The 27,716-nt window shown below is 44.4% G+C and overlaps 1 protein-coding gene across 1 annotated transcript; it reads left to right on the top strand.

The window, feature by feature from the left end:
- Positions 1-515: 515 nt before the first annotated feature.
- Positions 516-3,544, top strand: Ccl1 (C-C motif chemokine ligand 1). The gene is made up of 3 exons (XM_051157894.1): positions 516-629; positions 1,977-2,088; positions 3,420-3,544. The coding sequence occupies exons 1-3, from the start codon at positions 554-556 to the stop codon at positions 3,514-3,516; spliced, it is 285 nt and encodes a 94-aa protein (XP_051013851.1). The 5' UTR covers positions 516-553; the 3' UTR covers positions 3,517-3,544.
- The last annotated feature ends 24,172 nt before the right edge of the window (positions 3,545-27,716 follow it).

Raw genomic sequence — 27,716 nt, 5'->3', positions numbered from 1 at the left:
CATATTTGAGATATGTACTACTTCCGTTGTGTAGGGATGTGCAGCACAGATAAGTTCGTGCAATCGCCGACTGGCAGAGGTGGGACCCAAACACAAGCTCCCTTCAACGCAGCTTGAAGCGCCTCAGCTCTGTCCTCCAGGGCCAGTAGCTGCTTTGAATGGAATGATGTGGGCTAGACAAGCTGCTCACAGGCCACTTCCTCTCTTTCACCTTTCTTGACTTTCCACTCAGCCAGGACAGCTCCCACGTATTTTGTCAAGAATGTAAAGATCAGTATCTGCTTCTGCACTTGGGGGAACTTCCCAAGGCCACCGGGCACCCAAACATACCTCGAATGCTACCCAGGAGAGGTGAGAAAAGGAGTTTTCCATGCGGCCATTGGGTATGAGTTCCTTTTCCCTGGGACTCCCACGTCTTCCCCATGGTCTGGGAAAGCACCCTGCCCGAGCTTTCTGATAAAAGCTCAGTACAGGATGAGGCAGGAGAGAGCTCCTGGCTTCACTAGACTGTCAGTGGTTGCTCCAGAGAGCCTTGGGCCAGAAACTCGTCACCATGAAACACATCACCGTGGTCCTGATGTGCCTGCTGCTGACTGCGATGTGGCTACAGGATGTGGACAGCAAGAGCAGTGAGTGATGGGATCTTTGTGCTTGGGTCCAGGGAGAAGAGATGTGCAGGCAGGTGTTCTGGGCTTGGACTACAGCTCACTTAGACCGCACTGGCTCCATCTCTGCTCCTACCTGGAGGGTAGGAATGGAGGGCATGAATGGGCTGGGGGCGTTGGGCACAGAGGAAGATTGTGAACCAGAGACACTCATCTTCTGCTTTGTGGGGAGCTCAGATCCAAAACCCATTCCTCTGATTCCTTCTTTAATGCCAGAACTAGGTAGCTGCAGAGACAGACCTGGGCCAGGATCCTCTGGGTGTGGTCCCAAGACTGGCCCTATTCTGGGAGGAACTTTTTCTTTTGAGAGCTGAGCCGGCTTCAGTGTGTGGGAGATAATTTTTATCCTTAACCCTACAGACAGCTGGAAAGGGACTATGGGGTTATTTAAAACAAGCTGGGAGCCCTGAAATCCAAGGAGAGACTAGGTCTGCTAGGTCTGGTTTCCACAGTGTGACAGATGCCAGTCAGGGAGGGGCTGAAGAAAGAGCATAGGAGATAGTAGCCGGAAAGCTATTACGCCTAAAAATAAATAAATAAATAAATAAATAAATAAATAAAAATAAAGTTTTCTGCCCTGCTAAGATGAAACCCACGTTCCAGGTTGTTCAGAAAACACTGACTGGAGGACAGTAGACCTAAGGGTTTCTGTGAGTAGTGAGAAGGGAGGATTCAGGGTTAGAACAAGGGAGTGTTGAAGGTGGGCTATAGGGAGGGGAGTATGCAGAATGGGGGCTATTCGGCCCTAAGGAGGTGAAAACCAAGAGAGGGGATGTGAGAGGTTGTTGTGGGTGAGTACACTAGCTGCCTCTTGGGAACTTTTCTTTTTCCTTCCGAGCTTGTGTGCGGTTCCTCATCTGGCCCCAGGTCTGTGACCTGTAGTGTCCTGCAAGTAACAGGGTTACAGGTGCCCTAGGGTGCCAGTCTAGAGCCCTTGGCTTGAGTTCTAGTGCAGTACAGAGCCATGTACGTGTGATGAGAGTTGGGAAGTGAAGGAGGCTGCATACATGGTATTTGCAGGACATATACGCGACCTAGGGGTATGTGCTGAGCCACTGGCCCAGGCTGGCATGTGGCTAGTGTCCCCGCCATCTGCTGGTTTGTGGGGTGCTTAGATCTGACTCTCCCTCTGCCTTCTGACTGTTATCCCCACTCCAGAAAATGAGAGGCTGCTGAGACATAGCTGCACTGTGGCCCTCTGCATAGGGTCTCCATGCCGTCATCTATCCCAGGAAGGGCTTTGCTTTTCAGTCCTTCTGTGGGAGAGGCCGCGGTACGGATGCTATACGATCTTTTTTGCCTTTCGTGTAGTGCACGTGTCTTCCTCTTCCTGCTGTTTCAACGGTATGAAGAAAAAGCCTCCTCTGAAGTCAATCCAGTGCTACAAAGAGATCAGCTCCACCTGCCGTGACCCAGCTGTGATGTGAGTGAACTGACCAGCCTCTAGCCTGGCGAGGGATAATGCCGACAGGAATGAGAATAGAAGACACTAGATGGCGCTGTTTCACAAGAATAGGGACTCTAAACCCAAACAAGGCAAAGTAAGGTGCAGGGCAAGAGTTGGCTGCCAGGGGGAGCACGGGACTTCCTAGGACAGGGTCCTGATTCATTTGCTTGAGCTTCAACATGCCTTTGATTACATCCCATAGTCCCATATATTACAGCCAGAAAGAAATGCTTAGCAAAAGCGACAGGCAGAGTGGAGAGTTGGCTTCGTGGGTGTAGAGTGTTTTGCCTGCTTAAGTGTGATGATCTGAGTTCATATTCCCAGCCAGCACAGAGAAAAATCCAGCTGGATGGTGTGAGTTTATAATTCCAGTGCTGGGCCTGGCAGAGACAGGCACAGCTGGTGGGCTCGCTGGCTCCGACCCAGCTGAAACAGGTTGAGGATTCAGTGAGGGACCTATGTAAGAGAGCTGGACAATTGACGGAGGAAGACTTCATGCCACCAACCCCTGGCTACCACGCAAGTCTGTATACCATGAGCGACCCCCCACACACACACATGCACATGCGCGCGCGCACACACACACACATTTTCTCTCTCCCTCTCTCACACACACATTCACTTACATACTCTCACACACATACACGTATTCTTTTTCTCTCTCTTACACGCACACACACATACACACATGCTGTCTCTCGCACACACATTAACACACTTTCTGACACAATACACACATTCACTCTCTCTCACACACACACGCACACTCTCACACACATAAACACATACACACATTCTCTCTCTCACACATTCACACACTCTCACACAGTACACCTCTCTCTCTCTCTCTCTCTCTCTCTCTCTCTCTCTCTCTCTCTCTCTCTCTCTCACACACACACACACACACACACACACACACACACACTGAGCCCAGAACAACGAATAGGTCCCAGATGGACATACAGACAATCAAAGCTGGAGCAAGGAGTTGTTCTAGGATGCGGAAGTTTCATCCTAGGGACACATCAGGATGTCAGCCAGCTCCTCTACCCTAGCCCCATAGAAGAAATCCAAGTCTCTAGGGGGAAGGTCCAGGGGTCCTCACTAATAAGCTCCCAAGGTGACACCAGTGTGACACCTTCAGATCTCATACAATCCCTTCATTTACAGAGGAGAGAGAGTGGGGGGGGAGAGCTCTCGGGGTCACAGGGGAGGGAGGGGGCTCCAGGGGTCACAGAACCAGAGAGACAAGTGTGGCAGACTCCTAGCGAGTGACTCAGGTTTTTGCCCGTGCCCTCTGTTCACAGATTCAAGATGAAGAAGGGCAGAGAAAGCTGTGCCTTGGAAACAACCCTGTGGGTTCAGGATTACCTGAAGAAGGTGGGACCCTGCCGCCTGAAATGAAGATAGGCTCTACCTTCCCACCCCAGCCCCAGAGACTGCAGCTTCACTTGGTGCCCCCCCTCCCCCTACCTGCCAGCTGCTGCAGGCTCACGGATCTCAGTCATGTGATAAGCTATATGTTGTTATATTATCTGTTTAAATTATGGAATCTTCAACTCCCTCTGCCTGTGCTTCTTAGACTCCATGGAGATTTTTAAGGTTCAACCTGATGGGCATGGTGGGGGGGGGGGAGCTGGAACCCAGGCTGGAGGTTGAGAGGGATTTGGATGTGGTGCCAGGGGATACGTCTGGACTCATCCCAGGCTGTGCTACGGCCTCTCCTCCAGCTTTGGTAGCTGAAGGAACCATAGTAGAACCCAGGGCAGGGTTCACATTGGGATGGGAGTCCTTCTTCCTGCCTGTCCTGCCCAGAGAGCTCAGGAGGGCTAATGATAGCCTATGCTCTGAGGAGGGGAGCTTTGTGTTTATTTGCCTATAAGATGCTTGCCAACCTTGTTTTATAAATGAAGTGGTTGGGGTTGGAGGAGGACACAGGGGATGCCAGGGCCACATTATCTAGGCCAGGGGAAGGCACTGGGGGGGGGGGGCGGCAGGGGGCAGTTAGAGGTATGCAGCAGACCCAGGAGAGAACCTTTGGGTAGAAGTGTGCAGTTCTGGGCGGGGGGGAATGAACAGAAGAGGACAGGAGCTGAGTTTGAAGCAACGGATTGTAAGCCAGAAAAGTAGGCATCAGAGACACTGTTCCAGGCACTCAGAGGAGCCCAAGCCAGGCACATCCTTTGGATATCACACTCCCTCCTCCTTGCTCCACTACTCTCCTGACATTAGAGTGCCCTCTAAGGGCCAAGAGATATCCCTGAAGAAAATGGAATTTCTGCAAAACAAAAACAAAACAAAACAAAACAACAGCATCAGCGAACAGCATCCATCCTCCTTTTAGCCCAGTTCCAAACCTCACACTCATAACATGTGCCAGTCCATAAGTCACAGTGCCCTTCCACCTTTCCTGCAAGGAGACAGTTTAACCCTGCTATCTGGCTAGAAGCCTGCTCAGGTTACAAAGGCCAGGGCCTGGGGTTCATGAGGCCAAGAATAAATTTTCCCTAGACCTTTTTTTTTTTTCTCTTTCAAATCAGTAGTGCTGAGGGCATAATTTGATGGTGGAACATTTGTTCGGCATGCACAGAGCACAACACCAAAAGTCCAGCTCCATAAAAGCACACTAAAATTAGATTTTCAGTATTCAAAACACAGGCCGAACCACAAATAATTCAAATAATAGTATCGCTGAAGGCATGGCATGCTTTGAATCAAAAACAGTCAAGCCATTCCAGAGTATAGATGGACGGGCTGGGAGGAGAAAAAACTGCTGCCTCTAATGATCTGGAAGGGTCTAAGTGTGAGCAGAAGAGCGGAGGTCCTGGAGGGCGAGACCCTGGCTCAGCTGTGGCAACGTCTGGGACCCACCTCTGCTTGTGATTGGCACAGATCTCTGTGTCTACTGAGCAGTGGACACTGCCAGAGATCCGCAGTTAGAGGGAGCCCTCCTGAGGATGCCCCTGGAACCCATCCATTTACTCTACCTCTGCCTGGCCCACCAGTGGCAGGCGCAGAGCTACCTTGGTGTGTGGAAAGGAGGGACCTCTGAAGGCAGCTGCTGCCCTTCTAGATGACTCAGAAGAAACTTACCTGATAAGATTTATGCCAGGGTGTCAAGAGACTGTAGCCACTAGAGGGCAGGGCACTCACGGGGGAGCTCCAGGCCTCTCCTGGACGCTATTGGCTCCACACAAACCTGAGAAGCTTTGATACTATCCCCTAAGCCTCAGGTGCCAGTCCATTTGGAGTTTATATTCTGGGATAGAGCTTAGATGAGGGCATGCAGTGGTGGGGAGGCCTTGGTGAGCAAGGCTTTTTCTAGCCATGTGGCTTTCTACCACATGACTTTCTAGCCACGCGGCAGTCTCCCAGGGAGAGGTGGTATTGCTGAGCTGACAGCTCTTCAGTTCTCTCAGAGGTATCTTGCTGCTGCTGGCACGAAGCAGCAATTGTTCAGGTTCAGGATCTGGCCACAGTCAGAAACAAGACCACAGGGAAAAGGCTTTTTAGGGGTATGCAGAGTGTCTTGACATGGGTGTAGTAGCAGACATCCACAGGACAAGGCAAAGCAGGGCACGATCATCTGAAACACCGTGAGTCTGGAGCTCTGCCTTGGCATGTGACTTGAGATGCAGACTTTTCTACTGGCTGCGCAGTGGGGACACATCCTACGCACCTGGCAGAGATCAGTGCATGGCCAGCAGACAGGGCCTGGCATGGCCCCAGATCTGCAGGGCTTCTGATAACCAGAGGCATCACGGAAGTGGCTCTGGGTTTGGGTATCAGTCTTGCTCTGGGATGGCCTCCAGCTGGACAGTTCCTTCTGTCTCCAACGCGACTTCTGTTTTCTAAGTTTGGGATGAGATGTTCAAGGCTCTGAGGAGCCTTGTTCTTCTAATAGGCTTGGAAGTAGGGCCATTGGCTTAGGGACTCCTGGAAAGAGGGACAAAAGGCGAGAGAGGTCATGGAGGAGAAAGATAAAGTGGCTTCCTCTGGCTGAGGCGGCCCTGGCATGCCAGTGGTGACTGCGGTGAGCAGCAAGCACAGAAGAGCTGTTAAGGCCAGCATACCATTCTATCTAGGTTAATTGTACTCTTTCCTCTCGGGCTGTTTTGTCCGTCTTCTACGAGGAGTGTATGTGGGGAACTCTCTGAAGACTTTCTCTCAGGCTTAGTCATGACTGAATCACAAGGTAGAGGTCCCCAAATTCAGCAAGGTGGTGTTGGATGTCAAATAATTCACCCGGGAGTGCAAGAAGGAAAGGAGTGACGCAGGCTGCTGATGCTTCATTGCCCCGGCGGCGTGAGCTCACTTGTAGGCGGCCAGCCAATCAAAGCACTAATTGTGCCTCCTTCCTCCAATGTGAGAAAAGAAAAGTGTAAAAGAAGGCTTGTACCCATGTTATGCATTTAGTTCTGAGGAGGCACATGTCTTTATCATCATCATGCCAATTTGATGGATGAGGAAATGGAGGCGTGGAGAGATTAAACAATGCACCCAAAGCCCTGAGGGAAGGAAGCCATGAAGGCGGAAGGCGAAGCCAGTCAGCTCTGATGCAATCGCTTCCATGCAGCTATCAGTGCCTTTTGCCAAGCTCTGTTCGGTGTGAAGGCCCAATGCTTGGACAGATTTGGTCAAGTTCTGACGGCAGGGGTTTTCCATACCACTCAGCACATGCCCCATTGTGAACCTTGTGTTTCTGCCACTCAGGTCCCAGGCAGGCATAGTTCCCTAGTTGTGAGGATATCAGTGCTTCACTCTGATGGGAAGGAGTTAAGTGAGAACTCTGCTCCTGTTTCTGGAGCTGCCTTGGAGGAAGAATGGACCAGGACTTGAGGAGGATTTGAAGCTGGGCCAGGAAGTTCTGCAAAGGCGATGGTGTGTGTGCGCGCGCACTCGTGTGTGTCTGTGTGTGTGTGTGTGTGTGTGTGTGTGCGCGCGCACACACACACGTGTGCAGTCTGGACAAGGTCTTCTGCCTGAGCATGTCTGTCCCTGCACACACTTGGTTTTCTCCTGTTGGACCTTCCTTTGGAATATTCTGGTACATTCACACTCACAAAATAAGTCTTTCTATTCTTTCAAATCAAGCCCAGTGAAAGAAAAGGAAAAGAAAGGAAAGGAGAGAGAGAGAGAGTGTGTGTGTGTGTGTGTGGGGGGGGGCGGATGGCATATAACCAATATCTACAAGAAAGGATAAGTTAGACCCAAAGCAAGGAGGTTGCCAAGGCTAAACTAAATCTCCCTTGAGGCTGGAGAGAAGACACAGATAACCACCAGTTGGAATGAAAAAAGAAGGTGTCATCCCAGCGTCTGCAGACATCAAAAAGAAGATAAGAAGTGCCTGTCAATAAGTTTAACTTAGAAGAAACGCACGGGTTTCTTTTTTTAAAATGTAACCAGATTGCAAAATGAAACGGGGAAGAAAAAAGTTCTAAAACTACTAAACAAATGGAAGCAATAATTGAAAATCTTCCCACAACACATGCCTGGGGCTCAGAGGGCTTTACCAGTTAATTCCTCTCAGCCTTGAGGGAATGGATCGTTCCCAGCTTGCGCAAGCGCTTCCAGAGAATCACAGCTGTGTGTGCTGTTCAGTGAATCTTACATACTTCAGGAAAGAAAAAAAAAAAAAAAAAAAAAAAGCTGCCAAGAGCCACGTGAGGAAAGGAAAGCACAAGCTTGTCTCTTCAGACACACGTGAGGACTCTGTCAAGGACAGAGCTGACCCCTGGGCTTCAAGTTGGGTGGAGGGGCTGGAGAGACCCCTGGGAACTTTGAAAGAAGGGGAGCTGCTGCAGGGCTTCTCTTCCGACGTCGTGTGTGCCTCAGCCGATGGCTTCAGCTCCTCCCAACTCGGCTTGCAGTGGCTCTGAGGTCTCATGACCTCACTGGAGTACATCCAAATTCGGAGACAGTAGCCTACAAGGTGCAGGGGTGGAACATGATGGTTTGTGAGGACTGTTGTCCATAGGTTTAGACATTTAAACACTCTTGACGGCACTTCTTGGGGATGGTATGGAACCGTGAGGAGATAAAGCCTCGCTGGGTGATGCACACCACTGGGGGTGGGCTTTGAGAGTTTTGCTTTGCAGCACTTCCCGCCCCCGCCCTCATGCTTTCTGCTTCCCATTTGGAGATGAAAATGTGGCTATCCGATTTCTTGCCCTTACTACCATGCCATGCCTTTCTCACCATGATAACAGAAACATAATAAACCGCTTCTTTATTCAGTTACTACCATGCCATGCCTTTCTCACCATGATAGGCACTGTTCTTATGGATCCGTAAGCTACAACAAACTCTTTCTTCATTAAGTTGTTTTTGGTTGTGGTATTTTATTCATGGCAACAAAAATGTAAGCGAAGACATAAATCAGTACCACAAATGGGATTCAAGCTCGTCTTACTTGACCATTAACAATGCTCAGATGCCTGGGATGATACACTAAGTCCTAGATTGGACTGATTGAAGTCTACCTCTAATTCTCCTTAGTCTGAACATTCTGAAAAATCTACTTCTATGAGTATGCCTCAAATTATTTGAACATTAAATGGTAGAGGAATCAGATGCATCCTTCCAGCTGTAGGTTATCATGTTGGCCTTTCCTTCTGCTTCCGAACTTAAAATAACTTAGTATCTGAGATCTGTATCGTGCATTGGTTCAAGTCCTATACTCACTACTTATTGGCTATGCATTTTGGAGGACATCACTCACCTCTCTGGGTCTCTAAGAGGAAATCAGTCACTGGCCGCTACCTTGCTGTGATGTTAGGAGAGTCACTAGGGTAATATACAAAGAGTACTTCACACAGAGTCAGTAATTTGTATTTCTAAGACATCTTTAGATGATGCTATGCCTCTGCTGACTTGGAGGATGGGTCTTGAAAAACAGTACAGTTGTCCTGGAAATGGGTTTGCCAATCTCAATGGGAAAAATTGATCAACAGATTGGGAAACAGCTAGATAAATGCATAATATGTTAAGAAGCTCACTCTGGTATGTCGGGATGGATTTTTCAGGTCTCCATAGAGCCGCATAGCAATGCTCTTCGAGCCACTACAGAGAAGGTAGGTGTCATGACCTAAAGAGGTCATCGATTGGCATGGTAATTTGTGACTTGATGGAATCCCCGGAAACGAAATAGATAGGAGGATTACTAATGCGCTGCCTGACTTCATGGAGAACCCTAGTGGGCAGAAACCTGAAGTCCCTGAGGAGGCATGCCCATCTCTTATCTAGTTATCAACTCCAAGAAGTTTAAGGAGGTACAGACCGTCATTGATTAAGGAGGCCAGGTGGCTTTGAGGAAAGCTTCTGCAAGAATAGATTGCCAGCTGGGGTGCAGAGAACTTAGCTAAATCTGCACTTCAGATCATCAGGGTGTGATTCCCACTCCCCCACCCCCACCCCCACCCCCGTATACATAGGTCCATACAATATGTTCTCTCAATCTGGTGACTCATGAACACTGTAAATCTGCCCTGCATCATTTCCCAGGGACACTGCCACCAAACTCTAGGATGACTCAGCCTGGAGAGAGAAAGACTGAAGCCGTCCTTCTGGGATTATTGTGTTGGTGACGTTGAATGGCTAAAGTTCTGTAGAGAGCCGAAAAATCCACCCCAGATTACTAGACAGAAGGCTTTTTATGCACCTAGCTGTTCTCCAGTCTTATCATTATCACTTTACACACGTTTCTTATAGCCACAGCATAGCCTGTGAGTCCCTATGTTGCTGTGGAAGAATCTGAGTACCCAAGAATCCTGGCATCCGCCATCAATAAGCCAGGCAAAAATCTCCATTAACCTACTAACTGCTCAGTGTTAGTGCCTTCATTATGGTGTCTTCATACATATGTTTAATATTCCTTTATCATATTTTCACCCCATGGGTGTCATAATTGGTTACTGTTTTCTTTATTAATATCTGAATGTAGAAATTCCTCAACCTTGTTTTCAGTTTCTAATATTCCTTTTTTTTAAAAAAAAAATAGGAGGCAGCTTGATCTAGTCTATTAATGATGTTTTGTAAAGAACTAAAAAGATAGATATGTTGAATTTTTTTTTTACTTTCTTTTCCCCCCTAGCCTTTCTAAATTTCTCATGCAAGTCTAGAGTTAATGTTATCTCTTTATGCATATCTTTATTTTAATCCTCTTTGAGGTTGTCGACATTTTACATTTTTTATTCTTTTATAATTTCACATGTGTAAAACATGCAGTTCTTTGATCAAAGCTTCTCCCATTATCTTCTATTACCCCAATTGCTCTTTCACCAAATCTATTCTTTTTCTCCTACTTTCATCTGTGAGATAATGGAGCAGTGGCTACACCACTGACGGATTTGACTCAACCTTCCCTAGCAACTCTTAACTGTCTACAGTTTCTCTGGAAAAGATGGGTTTTATGGCCCCTCCCCCACTCAGGATGGAATGTTGATGGGCCCAGTCTTAGGCAAGTTTTGTGCAGATAGGCAGTGCTGCTATGGGTTCACAGGTGCAACAACCATGTCATGTCCAGAAAGACACCATTTTACAGTATTCTTCCCCATCATCCTAACCTTATACTGTTCTCAGTCCCATTTAGTACTGAACTCAGTAGTTGCTTGTTCCCAGCACATTGTCCAGTTGAGTCTCTGAATTAACCATCACCCACTGGAAAAAAGAAGCTCTCTGTGGGTGAGAGCAGCACTTGTGTGCAGGTACAGACATACATACTTAGAAGGCAGTCTGAAACCATGCCTATTTAGTAAAACTATAGTAGTAATTTCTGTCTAAGGACTTTGACCACTAAGAACTTATATTGCACCAAATTGGAAAATCAAAAAGAAGTGGATGAATTTTTATGTGAACATTACCTGCAAACGTGAAGCAAATATTACATCAACAACTTGAAAAACTTACAAAAAGCAATGAGACTAAAGCACCAATAAATTATATTGCACAATAAAAGCCCTTGTCCTGGCAGTCCCTTCAGAGGTCTTCCAGGCATTTAAAGAACCAAACCTGGGCTGGAGAGATAGCTCAGAGGTTAAGAGCACTTCCTGCTCTTCCAAAGGTCCTGAGTTCAATTCCCAGCAACCACATGGTGCCTCACAACTTTCTATAATGAGATCTGATGCCCTCTTCTGGTGTGTAGGTACATGCAAGCAGAACACTGTATAAATAATAATAAATAAATAAGTCTTTAAAAAAAGAACCAAAACCACCATTACTCAAATTATTCCCTAACATAGAAAAAGAAGGGACATATTCAGACTCATTTGATTTCAAAGGCAGAGAAAATTTAACAAACAAAACTATTGACCAATCTCTCTGATGAGTATAAATGCAAAAAGTATCAATAAAATACTGGCAGACCCAATTCAAGAACATATTAAAATATTGCCCATCATGATCAAATAGGCTTCATTTCAGAGATAAAGGGATAATTCAATATATGTAAATCAGCAAATATAATTCATGGCATGAATGGCCGTAAGTACCATAATTTCATAATAATCTTAATAGATGAGGAAGAGACCTTTGACAAAATCCATCATCTATTTAGCCTCATAATCATCTTAATAGATGAAAAAGAGACTTTTGACCAAATCCAATATCCATTTGTAACCCTAAACAGTCTAGGGTTGGAGGGAACACATCTTAGCATTAAAAAGGCCACATATAGCAAACATCTGGCAAACACCATACTGAATAGAGATAAATCTGAAGAACTTCCACTAAGGTTTGCAACAAGATAAGGACACTCACTTCCTCTATTCATGTTTAATATAATGATTTAATATAGCTAGAGCAACAAGACCACAAAGGGATACAAATAGGAACGGAAGAAGCCAAATCATCCCTATTTATATGTGACATGATGCTACACTCGAGAGACCCTAAAGATTGCATTAAAAATTTTTTTTAGACTTCAAACATACTTTCAGAAAAGTAGCGGGACACAAACCTAATGCACAAAAGCAGTAGTTTTCTTACATACAGGTGGCAAATACACTGACCAAGGAAGTGGGAAAACAAACTCATTTCCAAAAGCCCCCAAAAGTAAAACCTATCTTGAGATAAACTTAAGCAAGGAAGCAAAACTTTAAATCACTGAAGAAAGAAGTCAAGGGAGGAATTCAAAGACGGATTGACACAGCATGCTCATGCTTCCGGCCTGAAGACTCGATTCTGCGAAACTGGCTGTCCTGCCAAAAGCACATACACTTTCACTACACCCCAGTAAAAGTCCCAGCACCATTCCTTAGAGAAATGGGAAGGGGGACTTAAAATGTCTACAGAAGCACAAATCCTCTCACGTACCCAAAGCAGCCCTCAGCTCAGAGAATGACCTGGTTGCAAGTTTCATTACAGAGCCACAGCAATCAAAACACGATGGTGCTAGAACAAACACCACACGATGCCATTTTTTTTTTTTTTTTAAATTTAGAACCTTGATTTCTTTGTTGACATTTCAATGGTTTGGTTATCTTTGGATTCATTTAGGGACCTTTGGTGGAGTCATACTGCCTTGCTCTTTCATGTTTCTTGTGTTTCTGTCTTGCAATTCAGACATCTCTTAGGATGCTCTTCTGATTTTACAGGCAGGCCTTCCTAGCACGCAACCTTGTCTTGAGGTCTCTGTCTCCACTATCAGTCCAGGGAAAAGAAAACAGTAAAAACAAAAACAAAAACAAAAAAAACCAAAAACAACAGAAATGAAAAAAAAAAAAAAAACCAGAAATTAAAACGCATTAAAAATTCCACTGGAAATAACCATGCTACCGATAAAGACAGATAGAAAAGAAGGTTGTCATATTCTTACAGTACAAACTAGGAACTGGAAAATTTGTAAAGACAAAATAAGTGTCAGGAAGGAGTGGGTATCAGATAAAGGTAAAAGCACCGAGAAGAGACCAAAGAGAAGAAATGCATATCAGACAGTGGCACAGGAAACGCAACAGGACGAACCCAGAGCACAAGAACGATAAGAGAGAACAGTCACCGTTTCTTCCCTCCACAGGGGTTAAAGGATGAAGATGCATTGCGTTTCCCACATTTCCCCGCTGTTTCCGATGCTCAAACAGGTTACACCAATAAGGGCTGGGCACAGGCTGAGCTCTTCCCTTTCTGCCCAATCAGGTGCTGCTACGACTCCTGGGGACAGTCTGCTTGGGTGCTCCCGTGCACCAGAGGCACCTCGCCAGTGGTTTTGGCCACGGAGTGGAGATACCCAGGCAATGGTCAGAGGTCCATGAAGTATCTCGAGGGTCCTGTAAGAGTAAAAACTAGCCAAACCGAGATTGTGTGTGTCCCGGGCACACGGCTCTCTGTCTGAATCCCCAGCATGTATTCACACTCTTGTTGTCACCCTGACGTCCAGAGTTCAGGCCACCGTTCCCAAGTGCACTCTTCCTCTGCCTCACTGCAATGCAGCAGCCTGCGCTTTCTACCATGGAGACCCGGGCTCACGTGTCTTCATCCATTTGCTCACTTAGCCGATGCAAAGAGGAAGCGTTTCTGACCCAAAGACTTAAAATTACAGGGTCTTCCTTTCTCCACAGCTGAAAGACTTTGTCTGCAAGTCTTCTAGTTAAGACTACACCCCACCACAGCTCCAGGAAATCCAGGGGCCGCCCTCCAGTGTCTGCTTGTTGCACAGGCCACAAGCAGTCCAGTTGAAGGTGTGTTTCTGTGTGGTGCCCTGCTGTGCACCTGTGGAGCTTGCTGTGGTTCTACTTTTTGGTTTTACTTATAGCCCCCCACCTTGAGTAGGCTCCTCCCCTATTCTGATTTAACTACTGTTGTTGTGTAAAACATTCTGATCAAAAGCAACCTAAAGGAAGAAAGGGTTTATTTCAACAACCCATCACTGAAAGAAGTCAGGGCAGAAACTTGAAGCAGAAATGATGGAGGAACGCAGCTTGCTGGCTTGACCAGAGACTCCTGCTTTGCTAGTATTCTTAAACAGCCCAGGACCATGTGCCTTGGCATGGTGCTGCCCACAGTGGGCTAAGCCCTCAAGAGTCAATCAATAATAAAGACAGTGCCCTCAAGACACGCTCACAAGCTAATCTGACCCCAGACAATTTCTCAGTGGAGGCTTTTCTCTCAGGTGACTCTAGGCTGTGTGGAGTTGACAATTAATGCTAACTAGGGTAGTCACCTTTTCTAATGTTCTGCTCAGCACCCGGTGCCAGAGTATATTTCGTTTGCAGACATACAGTTCAGTGTTTGTGGATTTTGTCTGCCCTCTGTTTATTACTTCCTACTGAACTTCTGCCCCTGCCTACGACACAATCCTCTCCCTGCAGCCATGCATCCATCCAGTGCCTTGTTTCAGGCCCGTGAAGGCACAGGACAGTGATGCATGTCTCTACTACATGGGCAGTTTTACTCAACTGGGCAGTTTTATGTCTTCAATAACTACTTGGGAGATCTGGATAATTTATACAATCGTGTGGTTTTATGAGATGCATGTGCCTGCCAAGTCCGTTCTTCAGAAATAAATATCTTGCTGGAAATCTTGATATCTGACAAGGTGAAGTGAAAAGAGTTGAGTGAAGCCGAATGGAGGCATCTGCTATTACAGTCACCGCAGCCCGCCTCGTCTCCTCTCTCACGTTGTAAGGAAGACCAGGATCTTGTTAGATTATATTTCACAGTTTATGGGTCTGACCGCTGGAGTGGCTCCTTGGCTCATGGGAAACAGGGAGGAAGCACTAGCTGGACTTCTCAACGCCCAAGACTGGGTATCTGCAGAGAAAGGCAAGCCTGAAGGACTGACACTGTCATTGGGATGATGGAGGAGAGAAGTCCGTCTGGCACCTTGTGGAAACATGAAGAGGCTGCTTGTCGCTCTTTCTTTATACTGAGGCCAGTCCTAACCGTCCTTGTCTAGAAGTCTCATTTGATGCCTTCCATGCGACACAAACATGACCCACTTGTCATCTGGCTTAGCTCATGACTCATTCACGAAAACCCAGGCTATTCAGTTTTTGTAAGGGACCAAACTTTGCAGTTACTCTAAGAAACAAGGACACCCGTCTTCCTCGGCACTCCCTGGAGCATCACATAGTCAAAAAACGAGCACTTGCCCGTGACGTCAGGAGTTTAAAAAGTCAGAGTCAAGCAAGAGGATTGTCATATAGGAATGAGCTGGTTGTCTCAGGTAAATAAAGGTGTACATTACTGTCTTCCTTCTTTGTGGAGGCTTGGCATCTTTTGTTGCTCATGTAGGCGTTTGCAGTTTCTAACTTCTGCTGCCCTTTGTTTGGGGAGAATTCCCAGAGTGACTGCCTGTAGCTGTCCCTTCCAGGGACAAGGCGAAATGACTGACAGGAATGACCTTATACTTGTCACATGTTGGAACTGAGCATGAGCAGGAAAAAGGAAGCTTTCATTGCAAGCTTTTAAAAAATATTTATTTATTATTATGTATACAATGTCTGCCTGCATGTACACCTGCAGGCTAGAAGAGGGCGTCAGATCACACTATAGATGGTTGTGAGCCACCATGTGGTCACTGGGAATTGAACTCAGGACCTCTGGAAGAGCAGGCAGCGCTCTTAACCACTGAGCCACCTCTCCAGCCCCTCATTACAAGCTTCTATACCTTTGGTAGTTCTGGCCAAAATGTTGTTAAGGGCATCTAGACTGTCTCAGTCACTTAAACGTCTCAACGGTGTTGAACATGAGACCTAACTTACCTAGACCACACCGTGCTGCTGGCATATGATCCACGTCACCGGGACGCTAATAATGCTGTAATATTGTGTGAAGCACCCCATCTTGCCTCACAGTCATGGGGTGGGCTTCCTGGACCAGCACGAGGAATAGTTCAGGCAAGGAAAACATCTTTATGATTTTTTTAAAAAACAGATATTTACATACGATGTATGTATACTGTCTACAGACATTACAAGAATCTGATGGTCAATTATTTAATTTGATTTCTTTTATGTAGGCATGTGTATTGTATGTGTGATTTAGGAGCACATGGTGTGCAGGTGCATATGCCTCTGTGTGTGCATGGAGGCCAGAGGAGGGCACTGGGTGTCCTGGTGTATCATCCTGTATGTCCTTTTCACTGAACCTAAAACTAGGACAGCAAGCCCCAGAGATCTAGTGTCTTTGTCTCCTACAGTGCTTGGGTGACTCTCTGTCTCTGTCTGTCTGCCTGTCTGTCTGTCTCTGTCTCTGTGTCTCTGTGCCTCTGTCTGTCTCTCTCTGTCTCTGTCAGTCTGTGTCTCTGTCTCTGTCTCTCTGTCTCTCTCTCTCTGTGTCTCTGTCTCTGTGCTTCTGTCTCTGTCTCTCTGTCTCTGTCTCTCTGTCTCTCTGTCTCTGTCTCTGTCTGTCTCTCTGTCTCTCTCTGTCTCTCTGTCTCTCTGTCTCTCTCTCTCTCTCTCTCTCTCTCTCTCTCTCTCTCTCTCTCTCTCTCATATTATTAGAGTGGCTTACAGGCAGTGGTCCAGGTAGTCCAACAATGACTGTATACCAGTGGAAAATCGAAGAATCCAATGGTTGTTCAGCCCAGGAGGCTGGATGTCTCCTTTGCTCCTCAGCGTACTGCCCTGAATCAGAATCCCCCAACAGTAGGCTCTAATGCCAGTGAAGGAATGAACTTGTCAGCAAGAGCAGGGCCAAGCAGGCAAAAGGCAGCAGCTGTCTTCACCTATGTCCTTTATATAGGCTGCTACCAGGACATGTGGCAGAGATTTAGGGTCAGTCTTCCCACCTCAAATGATACAAACAAGGACAATCCCTCACAGGGGTGCCCCACAGCTTGGCCTTTAGTTAGTTCCAGATGCAGTCAAGGTGACAACTAACAGTAGCCCACTTACCCACCAGGCTCTCTCGCCAGCCCTGGATAATTTTTAATCTATGTTTGCAGCAAACAGCTGTGACTCATATGGCGGTTGATTTTTATCCCCGCAAGGTCTCTGCCTTTCCCATTCAATGCTGGGCTGTGTAGGGGCCAGGACTGCTGAGACTTAAGCCACACTTGGTTCCTTCATTTGGCAACTCATGTAAACATTGCCCTATAGTATGCAAGTAGACATTCTTTTATGCCTGGAGTTTTAGTCTCCTATTTTTCTTAGGGATACAATAGCCATTCTCCTTACTTATTACAAGGTGACACTTGATCTTAGTAATAGGACAGACTCCACTGGTCTCCACCCCCACCCCATCACTAGGGACGCCTCTGATTTGAGCTGTTGCAAGGAGCTGCTGGCAACAGTCTTGTTCAGGTCTTTCAGGCACGTTTGCATTCACTTTACATCCTGTGAAGAGCAAGTTCCCAGTCAGTGGATTAGTGTGGCTTATTGTATTATTAGGTGACTGTGAGTGGCCATTTACAAATCTTCCGCCAACAGTAAATAAGAGCTCCAGCCATGTTTTCCTTTACCAGCCATTCCTACCTCAGCTGCTGTGGGTTTAGGACAGTCTTTCATCTCACACTTAGTTCGGTCCTCCTGACCGTGTGTGCAGTTGAGCCCCTGTTTGATGTATTCACAGCTGATTGGGATATTTTTGTTCTGTGGAATGTCTCAGTAGTTTGGGCCCAGATTTAATTGCTTTTTACTTTTTAATTGCTAATTCGTGAAAACAACTTATAGATCCTGGATTAAAGTGGTTTACCTGTGACATGGTACATTTTGTCCACTGTTTACTTTATGCTTTTACTTTTCTTGACTAGGGCCTGGCATAATCGTCATCAGAAAGGCTTCATCCAGCAAGGGATGGAAGCAGATGCAGAGACCCACAGACAGACATTAGGCGGAGCTCTGGGAGTCCTGAGGAAGAGGGGGAGGAAGGATTGGAGGGGCCAGAGGGGTCAAGGAAACCGCAAGAAAACCTACAGAATCAACTAACCTGGCCCCATAGGGGCTCACAGAGAGTGAGGTGACAATCAGGGGGTCTATATGGGTGTGACATAGGTCCTCTTCATATATGTTGTGGTTGTGTAGCTTGGTATTTTTGTGGGACTCTTAACAGTGGGAGTGGGGGGTGGTCTCTGAGTCTTCTGCATGCTTTTGGGACTCTTCTCCCTTGTGCAGCCTTGATATGAGGGCATGTGCCTGGTCTTAAGGTAACGTGTATGCCATGGTTGGTTGATGTCCCTTGGGAGGACTGCTCTTTTCTGAAGGGAAAAGGAGGAAGAGTTGGGAACTGTGGCCAGGGTACAATAGATGAGAGGAGAATAAAGTTCACAAAATATTTAAAATTATGTATGTGCCTGTGTGTCTGTGTGTGAGTATGTGTATGTGAAAGCAGGTATCCACACAGGCCAGAAGAGGCATTTAGAATTCTTGGAGCTTGAGTTATTGGTGCTTGGGAGCTGTCCAATGTGGGTTCTGGGTATCAAACCTGAGCCCTCTGCAAGAGCAGTTGGTGTTCTTAAACACTGAGTTATCTCTCCAGCCCTAATTTTTTTTAAAAAGGGGATATTAACCTATTTATTGACCACTGCTGACCATCCTTCACAATAAAATAAACAATCAATAGATGGATAATATTCTGAAATCACAAGTTATGTTTCTGGACTCTGCTGAGAAAGGAAAGCAAGTATTCAGAAGACTGAGCCCCTAGGATGGGGAATGAGTAAAGGAAAAGCATTATTGAGGAGCAGTTTCCTCCGAGATCAAAACCTTCCACCGTAGAGGGGAGCTTGTTAAGATACAGGATCGGAAAGTAAGTGAAACAACAGGAGATTTAAGGATAGGATGTTAACAGGGAAGTGAAACTAGATTGTCTAGAGCAGTTGTTTCTCAACCTTTCTAATACTGCGGCAGCTTAATACAGTTCTACATGTTGCAGTGAGCCCCCAACCATAGAATCATTTCCTTGCTATTTCATAATTATAACTTTGCTACTGTTAAGAATCATAATATAAATATCTCATATGCAGGATAGCTGAGACGTGATCCCTGTTATGCCCAGATTGAGAAACACTGTTCTAAAGGAAAGTAAAGCATCCCATCCTTCAGGGAAGACCCCTTAAGACAGGAAATAAACAAAATAACTCCAGGAAGCACCTGAAAATGACAGGATTCACTGAGCCTCTCTTTCCTGTTGATAGTCACTCTCACTTAAACCCAGCTGCTTGGAAGCAACAGAGACCAGCCAGGCAGCCTTGAAGAGGACAACCAAACTGCCTCCTGGAAGAAACAAATTATCAGTGAGCTGCCTAAAAGAGGCTCAGACAAACTGAGCCACTGGGAAAGGACATCCTCCTGTCTGTTGAACTGCCTACAGGTTGTGCTCAGCTTCTGGGAGCTGTCCCCCTTGCTGGGGTAAGCATCTGGTGAGGCAGCTGTCTTTGAGTCATTTCTGTTCCTGTAAGTAACTCTTCACCCATATTCCTCTATGTAATCCCCCCAAATCCTCATTGGTTTCGCATGCTTGGCTTTGGTGGTAGCAATAAGATCTTGCCTTTTAGGAATTTTACAGATAGACTATTGAATTTATGTGATATATAGATCTCAATTCTGATGTAGCTGCTTTGATGTTACAGAACTTCAGCTGTACAATGAACTGCAGAACCGTTTGAAAGGTTACAGCTTTAGGAAAAATGTTCAGCTTATTCTGAAATTTTCTTAGGTTTCTCAGTCACTGAGTGTCATGAACTTGGGTTCTCGCCCATGTCGCTGTCTGTGTGAATATTTTTTTAAAAATAGGTATTTTATGAATACACATATGTATTAGGGTTTTCCAAAAGAACAGATTATATATATGTATATATATATATATATATTTACTAATAATATTTATGAAACACACACACACACACAAACACATACACACTCAAGATCTGATTGTCTTTGGGAATGCCATCACAGACAACCAAAGAAGTGTGTCTTACTCATTTCTCAGGCCTTTCGCAATGTAGTCAAGATTTCAACATAACAGACTTGAATTGAAACATTGGCTTTTTCTAGGTCTTTAGGTCACTAGCCTTGTATTAGAACCGTGCACTCAGTTTTCATGGATCTATGCTTTAAAGGCTTCAGACCTACACTGGAGCTATACCATTGGCTAGGTGAGGTTTCAGCTTCTTGACTTCCCCTGGGGTGTGTCACCTTTCACTGTCATGTGAGCCAACATCTTATAGTCTGTCTATTTGTGTGTTTGTCTTGGTATATATGTATGTGCATATATATATATATATGTATATATATATATATATATATCTGTCTATCTATCTATCTATCTATCTATCTATCTATCTATCTATCTAATCTACCCAGTTATCTATTTGTATATCATCTCTGTATAACTATGTATTCATGTACCATCTCTCTCCCTATTTTCTGAAGAACCCTAGATAATGGAGATATATACACTACAAATATATAAATGTGGATAAATCTATGTATAGTTAGAGATAAAGAGATCCTTTCAGATACATTTCTGAACTCTAAGTCATTATGATGGCTTAATTAAGTCAGTTAAAGATGTTTTGCTGGAAGCTAGGAAGTGGTGGTGGGACACACCCTTAATCCCAGCACTAAGGAGGCAGTGACTGGTGAATCTCTTTGATTTTGAGGCCATCTTGGTCTACAGAGCAAGTTTCAGGACAGCTAACGCGACATAGAGAAACCCTGTCCCCCCCCCCCAAAAAAAATAGGTAGCTAGACAGACAGACAGTCAGATAGATAGGAGGTTTGTGGTTTGACTACACATGGTCCTCAAGCTGCACACATCTTATAATCTCTCTAGATGTTTAAAAATGTCCACAAATGGAGTCTGGAGAGATGCTTAGAGGTTAAGAGAGCTTGGTGTTTTTGAAGGGAACCTGAGTTTAGCTCGCAACACCCAGTGGCTCACAGTTGCCCGTAACTCCAGGTTTAGGGAACCTAATTGATTAATTGCCCTTTTTTGGCTGTGAAGTAATTCCCTTTTCTCAGAAGTGTAAGTACGGTTCCCAGTAATAAAAGGCGTTGAAAGTTGGAAGCTTAACCTCAGTTGAAGTTAAGATGCCTAACTTTGTCCACCTTTTCTTTTGAATGTATGTGTGTGTGAGTGGTTTATTTTTTTTTTCTCTCTCTCTCTCTTATTTTTTATTTCCCTGCAGAGTTGCAAATAAGTTAGCAGACTCAGGGCTTTACAATCAGCCTTTTAGGGCTAGCAGGCCTAAGTTTACATTAGCTTACTGGAGAGCTCCGCAAAGAGTCCTGTCTACAGATCAAAGAGCCTCCTTTTACAGCCCCCATACAGTTTCTAACTAGAAGCTGCTTTTACAGCCTCAGATATAGAAGAATTGTGGTCAGTTTAAGTTTTCCTCCTCAGCCACAGTACAGCCAGTCCCTAGAGAAGAAACTCTGAACTCCCTTTCAATCCTGATCAGTTAAGTTGCCTGAGCTGTCAGCTCTGGCGACCCAAGAGATAAAACAAACTGGAAGGGAATCCTCATCCAGCCCCAGAGACTCTACCCTGGACCTTCACAGAGCAGAAGCCAGGCATTAACATTTCTGGTATGATATTATTGATTTCCTGTGTTTTCATGGATGTTGTTAACCTTCTTAGGTTGGAGTTTTCCTTCTAGCACGTTCCGTAGGGCTGGGTTTGAAGACAGATACTGTTTATTTTTTTATTTTTTTCTCTTTTTTTTTTATTAATTTATTCTTGTTACATCTCAATGTTTATCCCATCCCTTGTATTCTCCCATTCCTCCCCCCCCATTTTCCCATTATTCCCCTCCCCTATGACTGTTCCTGAGGGGCATTACGTCCCCCTATATATTCTCATAGGGTATCAAGTCTCTTCTTGGCTACTTGCTGGAAGACAGATACTGTTTAAATTTGACTTTATCATAGAATATCTTATTTTCTCCTGTGGCGATTGAAAGTTTTTCTGGGTATAGTAGTCTGGTATCTATGTGCTATAGCTAGAGTCTATAGCACATCTTTCCAGGCCCTTCTGACTTGTATAGTCTCCATTGATTACAAGTCAGATGTAATACTAACATATATTTCTTTATATCTTACTTGGTCCTTTTCCCTTGCAACTCTTAACGTTCTTTCTTTGTTCTATATGTTTAGCATTTTGATTCTTTGTGGTGATGGGCTTCCTTTTCTGGTACAATCTATTTGGTGTTCTGTAAATTCCCTACATTTTTACAGGCATCTATCTCATTTTATGATTTTGTTGAAGACATTTCTGGGCCTTCGCGCTGGGTTTTCTTTTTCCTTTATATCTATCATTCTTAGATTTGGTCTTTCCATAGTGTCCCAGATTTCCTGGATATTTTGTGTCAGGAGGTTTTTGAATTTAACATTATCTTTATCCATTTCTCCTATCATATTTTCAACACCTGAGATTCTTTCTTCCATCTCTTATATTCTGTTGTTGAAGTTTGCCACTGTAGTATTCCCTGTTCAAATTCCTAAATTTTTCATTTCTAGAATTCCTTCATTTTCTTTTTTCTTTATTGCTTCTATTTCCACTTTCAGATCTTGAACAATTTTATTAGTTTCCTTCAATAATTGTTTTTTATTTCATTGGATTTCTTTAAGATTCTTCTTCTTCTTCTTCTTCTTCTTCTTCTTCTTCTTCTTCTTCTTCTTCTTCTTCTTCTTCTTCTTCTTCTTCTTCATCTTCTTCTTCTTCTTTTTCTCCTCCTCCTTCTTTCCTTCCTCCTCCTTCTTCCTATTGTTTATTTGGTTTTCTCTTCATTTCTATAAGGGGTTTATTAATTTCCTCTTTATGGACCTCTATTGTCTTCATATAGTTGGTTTCCATTTTTTTCTTGTCATTCCTTTCAGCTATGTTGGAATAGTCAGGGCTTGCTGTGATGGGACAGTTTGGCTTTAGTGGAAACATACTTTCCTGGTTGTTTTTATTGTGTTTTTACACTGACATAAAGCATGTGGATTTAGGATGATTGTAGGTTTAGGCACTGATTTCTGGGTTTATCTTTGTTGGGAGGGTGCTTTGTTCCTTGGTTCCTGTTTCTTCTCTAGATTTTGAGAGAATGTGATGGCTTTGTGTTGCCTGGTTTCCTGGCCTACTTGGCTGGTGTGTTCACAGCAAATGCCTGCTAGTGTTGGAGGCTAGGATACTGGCATTAATTGGGAGAAAGAAGGCTGGAGGAGAAGTTCTTTGTGGTCCACTGGGAATGAGTTCACAGAGGACAGTGAGAGCACAGCAGATTTCATACTACAGAGCTGGGGATGAGACATGGGAGATTGGGTCTCAGGAAGAGTAGGAGAGCTGTTGGTCTGCCTTCAGCCTAGCTATTTCTCTGGGAGAAATAACCATGGCATACATGTTACCATAAGACCAGGCGCGTGCTCTCATATCAAGGTTGGACAAAGCAACCCAGTAGGAGGGGAAGGATCCCAAAAGCATGCAGAATACTCAGAGACCACCCCCCACTCCCACTGTTAAGCGTCCCACAAAAACGCCAAGCTACACAACCACAACATATATGAAGAGGACCTATGTCACACCCATATAGACCCCTGATTGTCACCTCACTCTCTGTGAGCCCCTATGGGGCCAGGTTAGTTGATTCTGTAGGTTTTCTTGTGGTGTCCTTGACCCCTCTGGCCCCTCCAGTCCTTCCTCCCCCTCTTCCTCAGGATTCCCAGAGCTCCGCCTAATGTCTGTCCGTGGGTCTCTGCATCTGCTTCCATCCCTTGCTGGATGAAGCCTTTCTGATGACGATTATGCCAGGCCCTAGTCAAGAAAAGTAAAAGCATAAAATAAACAGTGGACAAAATGTACCATGTCACAGGTAAGCCACTTTTTTTTTTTGCATTTTTTTTATTAATTTATTCTTGTTACATCTCAATGTTTATCCCATCCCTTGTATCCTCCCATTCCACCCCCCCCCATTTTCCCATTATTCCCCTCCCCTATGACTGTTCCTGAGGGGGATTACGTCCCCCTATATATTCTCATAGGGTATCAAGTCTCTTCTTGGCTACCTGCTGTCCTTCCTCTGAGTGCCACCAGGTCTCCCCCTCCAGGGGACATGGTCAAATGTGAGGCACCAGAGTACGTGAGAAAGTCGTATCACACTCTCCACTCAACTGTGGAGAATATTCTGACCATTGGCTAGATCTGGGAAGGGGTTTAAAGTTTACCTCCTGTATTGTCCTTGGCTGGTGCCTTAGTTTGAGCGGGACCCCTGGGCCCAAATCTGCCTATCATATTGTTCTACTTGTAGATTTCTAGGACCCTCTGTATCCTTTTATTTTGCTGTTCTCCCATGTGTCTCTCATTTAGAGTCCCAATAGGATGCCTTCCCCTCTGTCCCAGTTTCCTGGTAAGTGAAGGCTTTTGTGGGACATGCCCCTTGGGCTAGTATGCAGATATAAGTGAGTATATACCATTTGATTCTTTCTGCGTCTGGGTTAACTCACTCATTATGATCATTTCTAGCTCAATCCATTTATCCACAAATTTCGGGAATTCCTTGTTTTTAATAGCTGAGTAGTATTCCATAGTGTATATGTACCACAGTTTCTTTATCCACTCTTCTACTGAGGGACACTTAGGCTGTTTCCATGTTCTGGCTATTATGAATAAGGCTGCTATGAACATGGTTGAGCAAATTTTCTTGTTGTGTGCTGGAGCATCTTCTGGGTATATTCCAAGGAGTGGAATAGCTGGGTCTTGAGGAAGCCCTATTCCCATTTTTCTGAGATAGCACCAGATAGATTTCCAAAGTGGCTGTACTAGTTTGCATTCCCACCAGCAATGAAGGAGTGTTCCTCTCTCTCCACATCCTCGCCAGCATGTGGTGTCGCTTGAATTTTTGATCTTAGCCATTCTGATGGGTGTAAGATGGAATCTCAGAGTTGTTTTGATTTGCATTTCCCTGATGACTAAGGAGGTTGAGCATTTCTTTAAGTGTTTCTCAGCCATTTGATACTCCTCTGTTGAGAATTCTCTGTTTAGTTCCAAGCCCCATTTCTCAATTGGGTTATTCGGTTTGGTGGTGTTTAATTTCTTGAGTTCTTTATATATTTTGGATATTAGACCTTTGTCAGATGTAGGGTTGGTGAAGATTTTTTCCCAGTCTGTAGGCTGTCGCTTTGTTCTCTTGACAGTGTCTCCTGCCTTACAGAAGCTTCTCAGCCTCATGAGGTCCCATTTATTAATGGTTGACATTAAGGCCTGGGCCGTTGGTGTTCTGTTCAGGAAGTTGTCTCCTGTGCCAATATGTTCCAGGCTCTTTCCCACTTTTTCTTCTAAGTGGCTTAGTGTCTCTGGTTTTATGTTGAGGTCTTTAATCCACTTGGATTTGAGTTTTGTGCAAGGTGACAAATATGGGTCCAGTTTCATTTTTTTACACATAGACCTCCAGTTAGACCAGCACCATTTGTTGAAGATGCTATCCTTTTTCCATTGAATGGATTTGGCTTCTTTGTCAAAAATCAAGTGACCATACGTGTGTAGATTCATATCTGGGTCTTCGATTCGATTCCACTGATCAACCAGCCTGTTGCTGTGCCAGTACCATGCTGTTTTAATTACTATTGCTTTATAGTACAGTTTGAGATCAGGTATGGAGATTCCTCCGGAGCACCTTTTATTGTACAAGATTGTTTTAGCTATTCTGGGTTTTTTGTTTTTCCATATGAAGTTCAGAATTGAACTTTCAATGTCTTTAAAAAATTGTGTAGTTATTTTGATAGGGATTGCATTGAATCTGTAGATTGCTTTTGGTAGGATGGCCATTTTTACTATGTTAATTCTCCCGATCCATGAGCAAGGAAGATCATGCCATCTTCTCAGGTCATCTTCAATCTCTTTCTTCAGAGTTTTGAAATTTTTTTCATACAAGTCCTTCATTTGCTTAGTTAGGGTAACTCCTAGATATTTTATATTGCTTGTGGCTAATGTGAAGGGTGTGGCTTTCCTAATTTCTTCCTCTGCAAGCTTGTCATTTGTGTATAGGAAGGCTACAGACTTTTTTGAGTTAATTTTGTATCCAGCCAATTTGCTGAAGGTGTTTATCAGCTTTAGGAGTTCTCTGGTGGAGTTTTGAGGGTCACTTATGTACACTATCATATCATCTGCAAAGAGGGATAATTTGACTTCCTCCTTTCCCATTTGGATACCCTTGATCTCCTTTTGTTGTCTTATTGCTCTAGCTAGAACTTCGAGTACTATATTGAAGAGATATGGAGAGAGTGGGCAGCCTTGCCTTGTTCCCGATTTTAGAGGAATTTCCTTGAGTATCTCACCATTTACTTTGATTTTGGCTATTGGCTTGCTGTATATAGCCTTTATTATGTTGAGGAAAGTGCCTTGTATCCCCGATCTCTCTAAAACTTTAAACATGAATGGGTGTTGAATTTTATCAAATGCTTTCTCTGCATCCAAGGAGATGATCATGTGGTTTTTTATTTTCAGTTTGTTTATATGGTGGATTACATTGATGGATTTCCGTATATTAAACCATCCCTGCATGCCTGGAATGAAGCCTACTTGGTCATGATGAATGATATCTTTGATGTGCTCCTGTATTCGTTTTGCAAGTATTTTATTTAGTATTTTTGCATCTATGTTCATAAGAGAAATTGGTCTGAAATTCTCTTTCTTTGTTGAGTCTTTGTGAGGTTTAGGTATCAATGAGACTATGGCCTCATAGAATGAATTTGGTAATTTTCCATCCATTTCTATCTTTTGGAGTAGCTTGAAGAGTATCGGTATTAGCTCGCCCTTAAAGGTCTGGTAGAATTCTGCACTGAAACCATCTGGCCCTGGGCTTTTTTTGGTTGGGAGACCATCGATGATTGCTTCTATTTCTGTAGGGGAAATGGGACTATTTAGCTTGTTTATCTGTTCTTCATTCAACTTTGGCAAGTGAAATTGTTCAAGAAAATCGTCCATCTCCCTTAGATTTTCAAATTTTGTGGCGTATATGCCTTCAAAGTAGGATCTTATGAGTCTTTGAATTTCTTCAGTGTCTGTTGTTATGTCTCCCTTCTCATTTCTGATTTTGTTGATTTCAATACTGTCTCTCTGCCTTTTAGTTAGTTTGGCTAATGGTCTGTCTATCTTGTTGATTTTCTCAAAGAACCAGCTTTTGGTTTTGTTGATTCTTTGGATTGTTTTCTTAGTTTCTAATTTGTTAATTTCAGCCCTGAGTTTGATTATTTCCAGGCGTCTACTCCTCTTGGGTGTTTCTGCTTCTTTTTTTTCTAGGACTTCCAGTTGTGTTGTTAAGATGCTTATGTGCGATGTTTCCAATTTCTTTTTAAAGGCACTTAGTGCTATGAATTTTCCTCTTAGCACTGCTTTCAATGTATCCCACAAATTTGGGTATGTTGTTTCTTCATTTTCATTGAATTTCAGAAACTCCTTGATTTCTTTCTTAATTTCTTCCCTGACCCAGGTGTCATTTAGCAGAGAGTTGTTTAGTTTCCACATACATGTAGGCTTTTTGTTATTTCTGTTGTTGTTGAATTGCAGCCTAAGAGCATGGTGATCTGATAGGATACAAGGTATTATTTCAATCCTCTTGTGTCTATTGAGGCTTGCTTTGTGACCTACGATGTGATCAATTTTGGAGAAGGTTCCATGGGGTGCAGAGAAGAAGGTGTATTCTTTCTTGTTTGGGTGAAAGGTTCTATAGATATCTGTTAGATCCATTT

Source organism: Acomys russatus, chromosome 16 (assembly GCF_903995435.1).
Source record: "Acomys russatus chromosome 16, mAcoRus1.1, whole genome shotgun sequence".
NCBI classification, from domain to species: domain Eukaryota; kingdom Metazoa; phylum Chordata; class Mammalia; order Rodentia; family Muridae; genus Acomys; species Acomys russatus.
This window is presented reverse-complemented; position numbering and strand designations above follow the sequence as displayed.